The sequence below is a fragment of the Gobius niger genome (genome assembly GCF_951799975.1).
Source record: "Gobius niger genome assembly, chromosome: 20".
In the NCBI taxonomy this organism is placed as follows: domain Eukaryota; kingdom Metazoa; phylum Chordata; class Actinopteri; order Gobiiformes; family Gobiidae; genus Gobius; species Gobius niger.
In genome coordinates, this window is record NC_136871.1 from 27,580,748 (window position 1) to 27,591,441 (window position 10,694).

The 10,694-nt window shown below is 40.0% G+C and overlaps 1 protein-coding gene across 1 annotated transcript in view; it reads right to left on the reverse strand.

Moving 5' to 3' along the window:
- Positions 1-4,461, reverse strand: part of LOC306979765 (guanine nucleotide-binding protein G(i) subunit alpha-2-like) — a 47,323-nt gene extending 42,862 nt beyond the window's left edge. The window contains exon 1 of the mRNA XM_079578883.1: positions 4,317-4,461. Within this exon, the coding sequence (XP_079435009.1) occupies positions 4,317-4,434 (118 nt within the window). The 5' untranslated portion in view covers positions 4,435-4,461. The remainder of the gene's footprint in view (positions 1-4,316) is intronic.
- Positions 4,462-10,694: the final 6,233 nt, after the last annotated feature.

Sequence of the window (10,694 nt, forward strand, 5' to 3'; positions counted from 1 at the left end):
TTATTAATTGTCTTGGAGAGTAAATACTACGCTGACAGGAAAGGCGAAGGGAGAGAGGGATATTGTGCATCCAATTATACAATGGAAATATTTTTTTTCACTCAAACTTGGCTGTAAATACTGTTTAAAGTGACGTTAGCCCGCAGTTAGCTTTGCCCGTTAGCATGTTAGCTTCTTCTTCGTGATTCCATTAGTGTGTATTGCTTGCTCTGGACCGGTGGCAGTCAAGTTGCAAACGGGGTTTTCTGCCCAGAGACACCAGGGGGAGATGAAAGACCCTCCAATCATCCCATAAACACTTGTATTACCCCCAAAGGGACCACGAAAAGGATTCATTAAGGTAAACACGTTACTTAGTACTGCTTTAAGTTCCTTTCCTTCAGTTCCTTCCTTCCTTAAAGTAATAGGCCACGGTTTTTACATACTGAGATATGTTCTTACATTAGCTTTGACGAGTTCTTTAGGACCTGTCTGATCTTCACCCGTGCCTTCAGTCACGTAAACACAGCGCAGACGGCGTTAGCATTTAGCCTCTCCCTCTCTCCACTATAGCTCCAAAACAGGTCAAGATAGAAGCTACCAAGCTCTTCCACGTTTTCCCTATTTAAATATGGTTACGTGAAGTGTGAAATCCGCGCAGTAATCTTCACTTTACTGCGCAGTAATCTTCACTTTACTGCGCATTATACTTTGTAGTGGAACACTTCACGTAACCATATTTAAATAGGGAAAACGTGGAAGAGCTTGGTAGCTTCTATCTTGACCTGTTTTGGAGCTATAGAGGAGAGAGAGGCTAAATGCTAACGCCGTCTGCGCTGTGTTTACGTGACTGAAGGCACGGGTGAAGACCAGACAGGTCCTAAAGAACTCGTCAAAGCTAAGGTAAGAACATATCTCAGTATGGAAAAACGCTGGCCTATTCCTTTAAGCTTCAATCTTAATCTTTTAATCATTGGCATGAATGTAAAAGTGTCTTATATTTTTCTCCAGAAATCAACAGTCTGGCTTGTCTGCTGTAAAACTCTTGTCGTTGTTGAGGTGAGGTATGAGGTAGAGACTGCAGCAGGACGCCTCTGAATGAGTGCTTCCTGTGAAGAGAGCTTAAGCCCGGGCCTCTAGATGCATTAAACGAATAGGTTCCCAGGGGACCAGGTAACAAGACGAACACTAGACTAAACAATCTCAAAACACCAGCATCTGCAGGGTTAGGCTGGGTCGGTCAGACAGCCTCCTTTAGACCCTAGTCACAAAGGTTTGACATAGCAATGTGATAATCTCAGAAAGAGAAAGTCCAGACACATCGTTACAAGAAAAACACATTTCTTTTTGTAGAAACGCACTATCATGTTGTTTTTTATGAATAATGAAGTGTTTGTCTCTCGTTTAACTTGCGGGAAACAAAACCAAAATTCGACTATGTTTACCCTCGTGTGGCTGAGACACAAACCAAACCCGTCAGCCCTGCAATAGTCAAAGTTGTAAGTCTACTGGAGAAAAATTAGGTTTACTGGCCACGCAGACCCGCTTCACACGACAAGCGACGCCGCGCTTCTCACTGGATTTAAGATTCAGAGCGACAGTAGCGAGCGGCCTGAAGGCACAAAGTCACACCTTTGGATTGAAGTCATGTCTTCATCAAACAGCGAGCGAGGCCGAGTTAATTTAGCCGGGTCGGACTGTATATAGATGTGCCTCATCTTCACAGTAAAAGAGGGAACGTCGACATGTTATGTTTAGCCTTGGTTTATTCATAGATAGTTAAGTCCTAATTTCACATTATTTCATAGTAAAACAATAGGACGACATTGCTTTGCTGATCAGTGAGAGCAAAAGGGTTGCACTGGTGTTGTGTGCAGTAGCTTCATTTTCCTGGACTAGGTATAAGGGCACACATGGACTTTATAAGGAATGAAGCAACTATAGCACTCGGGAGCCCTCACACGCGGTTCTGGTAATTACAGAAGCGAAACTGCTGAACAGAGCACTGGGTGTAATCACAGTTAAACCAGGAACAGAGGCCGATCGTTACCTTCAAAACATCAAGGCGCAATAAAACGGCATGGGGTGAAATTTAACATGCATGTGGGCGTTCCTGTCAGGACTCGGAACAACTGTTTTGTATTGATAGGCCTTACAACCTCGCAGGACCACAGCGCAGCTTTTCACACTCAACTCAACTTTGTTTATAGAACAACAAAGTGTTTTAGATATTCAATTGGAAGATTACCATATACAAACAGAAGATAAACAAGTAACACATGCTTTTTGAATGAGATTAAAGAGATAGTTTTAAGCAGAAGAGTCTTTGATTTTGGACTAAAAATCGAGAAGTGTTTGTTCCAACTCTGAACCCTAAAGGAGCACAAATGGGCTAAACCAAACATTTCCTTTTAATATTTATGTACAGAAAACGTATAGAATCTCGGCCAGTCAGATTTGAGGTTTGATATATTGAGACAGGAAAATATCGCGATAAATGATAATATCAACACTAAAAGATACTCGATACTGTCAACTCGAAAGCATAAAAATGACCTTGGTTCTAACAGTGTATAATCATATCCTAATGGTTGGGTTAAAAATGAAGTTTTACAAAGACAAACTATGGGGAAAATGCAAATAAATGTACAGACGCTATTTAATGGAGCCTAAAAATATGTTGTTTATCTGATATTTATTGAACGATAAGTTGATATAGTAATTACCGTGACAGCCCTAGAGCCTTAGCTGACACCTGAGTCACGTGATCATAATTTCAGCTCTTTTTTTTGCTTATGAAATGCTTAATAGTTTGATGAAAAGACAATATTTTACAAGTCCAAGCTGTATATGGGTTGCGGTGTGGTTGACACCACACCAGTCGTGAACCACTGGGTTAAACTAAGACTTAACCAAGCTCTATAAATCACTATGTTCACCGAGAACCAGGTCACAACCAGAACGATTCCTATAACATGTACCAGTGACGGCTATTTTGCAGAAAACGGTCACCTGCACCTGCTGTCCTTGCATTTCACTACGAATTAGAACAGTTCATCATACATTTCTACGTTTCTATAGTTCAATGTAGAGCATTATGCAACCCTATTCATGTTCAGTCTGATTATAGCTCAAACTAACGTTGGAAATGTTTGAATTACTCACTGCCAAACTCACAGATAAACAATCATTTGTCATCCTAGTATGACATGCCACACTTTCCTCTGATGTCAAAGCCAAAAAGAATTAGCAGAACAGAAAAAGAAATCTTTATAACTCCTGGGAAATTCGGTCTGGGCGGTGTTTTCGATCAATTTTGTGGATTTTTGCTGGGAAACGTCAAGGCTGTACCCAAACACCAGTCCTCTCTCTATCCTTATCAACCCAATCCAGTCACGCTATTTATTTATAATGCTAGGAAACCGCTGCCAACTTCATCGAGCACTTTGACTATTTTAGACAGGGCATTGGAAGGTCAACAACACTGGGTAATTTCGCCTAAGGACAAATCCCCCAAGCCCTTATTTTCACTCCAAAACCTTCCCAGAATAGGCCGTGAAGCTGGTGTGTTTTTGTAAAAGCAGTGCTGGGAATAACACAGCATTCTAGTTTTTCACATGTGCGTGGGACGGCGGGGGCAAGGGCCAAGTTCACATGACTAGTGCCATTACACTGACTGCATGTGTGCCGTCACGCTTGTCCGGATTGTTCTATCCAAGACACATTTTACTCCACAAGTTGTTATTGTTTCATCTTATCAAGACTCCAAAATAACTATGATGGGGTTCAGCTGCATGGTCAACTTGGGAAATACTTTGCTGACTTTTGCTGATGCATTCTAAAGAAACTGGACAGTGTCACTAAAGGGTGAGATCTTCAAATGGAAAGAGTGGGTTGGGCAGTTTGACGGAATCGGGAAAGCTTTAAAGTTTCAACATACTCAGTGCAATAAAGGGTATCCCCAAGACACATTTTGAATTGCATTATCTCGTGAGATTGTGAAAGCAATGGCTCATAACATGTACCTTGGGTTTTTTTTATAGGCTACAAGTAATATTGATTTAAAACACTTTTTGATCTATTTGTACCATTTCCATGGCACCAAAGAAAAGACAAGTATGTGACAGTCATATGTTTAATGTTTGACAGAGGCCTAACTGGCTCTGTAGTAGCAACAACCAAAAGAGGGGCATGTGTGAGATGATCAAACATGACAGCTTTATTCCCCAAAGCATGTTTTGTGTGGCTGGAGAAGTTGTTCGTGTTTCACAATTGCGTCTGGGGTAAAAGTGGTCACTTGTGCAACCAGTGGCGAGTGTTGAGACAGCACTACTCACCCAGCAGCAATAGCTTGACTTCCCTCGCCGCTTTCTCGCCATCCTCTCGCAAGTTTTTGTCAATCATTTTCGACCGCTCCTGCGCCGCCTTGTCTTCCTGACTGACCGTGCACCCCATGGTTCCCAGTGCGCGCTTCAGGTTTCCGATTTAGTGGGAAAACACCTAAGAGAAAAAAAAATAAAGACCAAATGGCCTCTCTCTCGTTCTATCCCTCGCAACAAAAGGTAGGGCTGAAGTTTAGTCTATAGGCGACTTCCCTTTTTCTCTTAAGAGCGTGGACTAACGTGACAGAATCCGCTCATTCGTGGAAGCGCACAAAATGCATGCGGGGGGAAAACCCTTCGCTCTACTTCAGCAACATCAACTTTAACACGCAGAAGAACTCCTGGGATGGATGGATGAATAGGTAAGTCAGCGGGACAGCACCATTGGTCCTTTTCTTCAAAGTTCACACTGGTCGAATGGCTCAAACAACTTTCCAAGAAGGACTGCGAGCCTGACTGTGTTGGAAAAAGAAAAGCTACAGGAAAGTTCAGCTCAGAAACAAAAAGTACAGTTGTGTAAAAAGTATCCAAAAGGCGGAGAGACGTCGATAGGAGATTTTACAATCACTTTGAGCCAAACGCGTCTTCCTGGTGGTCTGTGCGCCGTGCGTCCCCCTCACTGCTGTTTGCGCATTCTTCGCCCGTGTGGAGCTTTCTCACGTTTGAAGCCACACCCGGAGCTGCGGAGAAGCAGCGGAGAAGTCTCCCCCCCCCCCCCCCTCCACAGGACACGAGCCGTCACCTCCTGTCAACCCCACCGCCCACTTTCGCCCCGTGGCATCTTGGGAAATGTAGTAGTCTTCGTCCAGGGAGCCTTCGCTTTGTTTGTTTAGAAAATGCTTTGCTCAGTCAGCTTCTTTTTACTTCTAACTTTTTTATTGAATTTCCTCCACACAAGATGCTTTTATCAGCTTGTAACCTTTTTTTTCTTTCTTTTTTTCTCAGAAAGCGCCAGCCATTCATATGAACTAAACCAGCATCGCCATCTTGTGGAAGATTGACAGATTGCATGTTGAGTGGCTGCAAAACTGGTGGAAGAAGTATTCAATATTCTTACTAAGAAAAAGTGCAGATACAGGACCAAAAATGTACTGAAGTGAAAGTAAAAGTATCAGAATCAGAATATTTTTTTATTGCCATTGTCTGAGAACAGGTTCACAAACAAGGATTTTTTTTCTCGGTACAACATAAAGCATATAACAGAGACTTTAGATGAAGATAAGCTATAGGTGTTATAGCTATAGGTTGTACATTGCCTGGACAGCAGGGTTGTGTTGAGTGGATCACCCGCCTGCAGGCGGAGCCGTTGTCTCAGTCGGGACTCGAACCCACTATCCAGTGGTCAGCGTGTCTGCAAGGAGCAGCGCGTGACTGACCTTACAGCCCAACTTTGAAGTAAACATCTGATGAAATGTTTCTTAAGTAAAAGTATAAAAGTGTGCATTGTAAAATGTACAATTAATAAGTAAAAAGTAAAAGTATTTAAGAGTTTAATGTGCACGATTTTTTAAATCATTTGAATCAAACCAGGTCTAAACAAGTAAACCACTACCTCAGGTCAAAAACATGAACTAAACCAGGTCTAAACCAGGTCTAGACCAGGTCTAAAGGAGTAAACTTTTAGAGGTCTAAAGTGGGACTAAACTAGTTCATCGTAGTCACTTTTATTGTCTAATATAGTTAAAAATATAATAAAATACTTTTATAGTCTTAATCCAATTAATAAATGTAGTGGAGTAGAACGTACAGATATAGGCTCTAAAATGTAGTGAAGTAAAAGTAAAAAATATTCATCATAAAAGTAAAAGTACTTATAATTTGTACTTTTTACTTGTATTTGTACTTTCCACCACTGCCAACCAAGAGTTCATCATAAGCTATTCCATTACTATATCTCTATGAACGGGCATATGAAGCATTGGCTCATTATTCATTCATAATGTGTAGTTAATCGTAGATATTTTCTGATGACCAAATCTTGAAAAAAAAAAAAAGCTTTACAAATATTTTTAATTTAAGTGACATACACAACTTAAAATATATATCTCCGACTCTTTATGTCTTGTTCATGTCTATATTGTTGTTAATGTAGTAAATGGGTTAGAGTTAGGGATTTGAGGATCTCGTCTGTAGATATACTTCAATACTCCCCAAGCTTCAAATCCACACACCAGCTCATTGGTAGCTGAATGTTTACAAATGGCATGCAATTTGAAGCACATTAACTTGTGTTTGTGAAAGAAAAAAAACACTAAAAAGAAAAGGCAATGTGATAATGATCAATTTTACAGTTGCTAATTAGCATTGGGGAGAGAATGTACAAGCACGGCTGAGTTTTAATGTTATCTCATTATCTTTATTGCAACATTGTTTACATTACAATGACTGCCAGCAACATATTAAAATATACAGTTTATAGATACCAGAAAATAGACATGAATCAAAGAAGGACAAATAGGTTTAAAAGCACTTGAAAATGATTACATTGATACTCTGACCCTGGACTACACAGTTTACTATTTACAATATATAAACTAGATATGCATATCCAATATAAAGGGTATATGTACATTATTTATAATTGCTGGCTGATGTCAATACTGTTCAGTCACACAGATAGGGTCAGTACAATGCAGAGGTCTTGTATTAGCCGGCTTACGTTGTGCCTAGTTTATTAACAAAAGAGGTTTTATGCAGCTGTACTTCATAGAACACACACTACACAGTCCACATAGGGAAAACATTGCTTTGTTCATATACACAGGGTGGTTAGGGTACATTTTAGACATTTTTCTCTGCATAACATCGAGATATATACCGACACATGATGAGATGACAAGAGGTTAAAAGTTTAAACAGAAGGACAAAGCATCGCCCTTATTTGGAATAGAACCATTACAGTTTGTCCCAATCACTATAAACTTGAACAGAATGTGGCATTGGTCATTGATTCACACACAAAACCTACAACACCACATTATTTTCAACAAAACATATCAACATACACCGCCTTGGCCAAAACAAACAAAAGTCGCCACAAAGAAAAAAGAGGTCATCGGTTAATATTTAAATGGACCAACGTTAGCCTTTCATAAGCCTCTCTGTAAAGTCACTTTTCATACAAAGTAGTGTAATATTGTGAGTTAGCAGCTTCGTGTACTGTGCTACTTCATTTGCCACATGACTGTATTCGGCCAGAACTGCTTTGTGCTTTCGGATTTTGTTTTATTGCTCTATGTTGAAAATCAGCAGCGTATGTGTAGCTGTGAGCTGTACTTGTGTTTTTCGAAAAGAATACAAGCACAAATTTGGTTCTGCCTTACAATCATACACAGAGCCAATACTTGATTAAAACAGTGGCATATCCACACCGAAGATGTCTTGCCAGATGTTAGACAATGACTCTGAAAAATCATAATATTGCAAGTAGTATTTCTGCTAAAAAACATGCTATATATCATTTATTTTATTGCTGTTTCACAGGGGTGCCATATCGCAGGCTGATTTTCTTACGAAATAGCGGGTCGAGCTTCCCCACATTGATCCAAACTCAATCATTGATTTTGTACCAGTGGTATTTCTGTCTTATTTTCTAAACAAGGGGGTCCGGGAGTCTTCCCTTTATTTTTATCTTGAAGACATTCACAATAGTTTATTCATTTTTGGAGTATTTCAGTTGGCTTATATATCTCAGACCGATCTGAGAGGCCAGAGGATACATGCTGAAGGGCCAGATCTAGCCCGCGGGCCTGGTGTTGCCTACCCCTGCTGTATCGCTTCATTAGCAGCTGTGTTTTATCTTGACTCATCCTAGAGTCAGGGGTCAGCGTACGCTTTGTGCCACTCCCAGTCCTTACAATATACATTGTTTCGTAAATTCATAAATCACTGCACGATGTGAGGCAAATGACTTGATATGGCAACCCCCTGAACTGAGAACAGTTAGATTATGGTTCTTGTAATTGTGAAAAATTGTAAAATTGCCAAATTATGGGCAAAGACGCCAGCTCACAGAGGCTGGTGCAGGACATTGCTGTTTTACTGTACAAACATCCAAACGATATTAAGTCCACAGACAAGAGAAGTCAGACAAAACAACATAAACCATTTACAAATATCTTCTGCATTTCGCTTTACACTGAATTTAAAAGAATAAATCATCTATTGACAATGAGTTATATAGTATCTCTGATCAGTACAGGTCCATATACAATACAAATGCATAATAGTTTAGTTTTTTTGTTTTGTTTTTACACTCATTCACATACACTGAAGAAAGCCAGGTTTTTCTCATTTCAAAACACCTACACCTAACTACAGTACTTATGAAGGGGCACTAGGGGGCACCGGCACACACATACAATCACACTCACAAGCTAAAAAGTCATGTTATTTCAAGTTTCCAGAAGAAGACATCCATCATTATACATTGTTGCCTTTAAATTATTTACTAAATGTGCTATTTTTTTACTATCAAATATTGTCAATGTCAAAGAACAATGTTTGTTGCTAGTCATGCGGTTGACGTCTTGTGCTTTTAAAATAATAGTGCTATTGCTAAGATTACTTAAGCAGCCGTGTTACCTTTTTGTTATTACATTGTACTTCAGTTCTTGTGCTCCACATTATATATACATCCATCTATGACGTCTGTCGACCCTGTGTTTTCGAATGATGGTCCAGATACAATCAGAGACGGGACATTTCGCCTCTAAAGGTAATGGCAGTATAGTTGCAGTTTATTCTGTGCTTTTTTTATTTCTGATAATGCCAAAGTCTGGATTTTCAACGTGTGCGCTGGGATCCAAAATGGGAGGATTATTGAACAAATAACTCATTACGTGAATCTCTTTCTATTGTTTGTTTGAATCAGGAGTTGGAGTTGAATTGATGCTTCCATAACTGATCTCAAGCAAAGCATTAGCTGGATGTCAAATATACTGTTGTCATCTAAGGTTTATGGGAAATTAGGGATGACTTAGAGAGAGAGAGAAGTTCTTTGGTTTGGTTGTAATTGACAGAGGACATAACCGGGTACACCTTAAGACGCAGCAAGTTTGGGGAGTAGAATGAAAAGGAAACACATACATTTGGCACACAAAAAATATATATCATTTTCCTGACTCCTTGGCTGAACAATGGTGTTGACGACAACATCCAAAGTTAGATGATTCAGATTTCCCTTTGTCCATACCTTAGTTTGTTTCAAGTGTTTTCCTATCTTCTGACAATTCAATAATCCTCCACATTTAGAGGGTTTATAAACTGATTCCGACTCAATCGCGGGGTGTCACTTTTTGTCCCAACATGGCATCAGTTGAAAATCTCCTCTTTTAAACGTTCATACTGAGACAAGGCTTTGCGTACCGTTATATGCCACATAACGTACTTCAACATGTACATCGACACAAACATCACATCTGAAACACACCTGGCTTTGAGACGATAATAAATCTTTATACTCTGCTCTGTCCATACTGCATTTTCTGAGGTTAGCGTCATTTAGAGATGAATGAAAAATAGACATCTATATCGTCATTTCATTGTTATGTGAGAATGACGCCATGAAAATAATACTTCTGCCACCTACAGTGCATCACGTGGCAGTGAGAGGTGAGATCACGAACACCTCCCACACTCCAAATAGATCTGTTTAATAGCTATTGTTTTCTGTGCAATAGAGTTGATATGGTTCAGTCTGAATAACTTACAAAATAATAATGAAAGTAACTAAAGACCTCCGCCAAGACATTGCAGTACAATTAAGACATTCAGACAAACACTATCAGGCAAAACCACCCTGTTATAGGCGGCTGAACAGACACAATCAAGCGCTATGTATTGCTTTCATTTACTCAGCCATTTGAGCAGCTCTCTCTCAACTGACTTATCCACCTTAATCACCTGTTACTGATCCTTCCTTGGACAACTTTAGATACTGACCTCTGCAGCAGACCAGCCTGGCCTGGCAACCGTTTTTACAAAACCAAACTGTGATCAAAGCCATCAAAATTTGGCCTCTGTCCATTTTCAGATCACTAAAGCAGTACTAAGTAACTTGTTTACCTTAAATCCTTTTGGTAGTCCCTCTGGGGGTAAAACAACTGTTAATGGGATGGGATACATCTCCCCCTGGTGTCACACTTGAAACTTTGCTGCCTACGGGGAGGCGCAATACACACTAATAGCATTACGAAGAAGAAGCTAACAGGCAAACGGGCAAAGCTAACTGTGGGCTAGCGCCACTTAAACAGTATTTACAGCCAAGTTTGAGTGAAAAGAAAAATCTCCATTGTGTAATTAGATGTACAATATCACTCTCTCCCTTTGTCT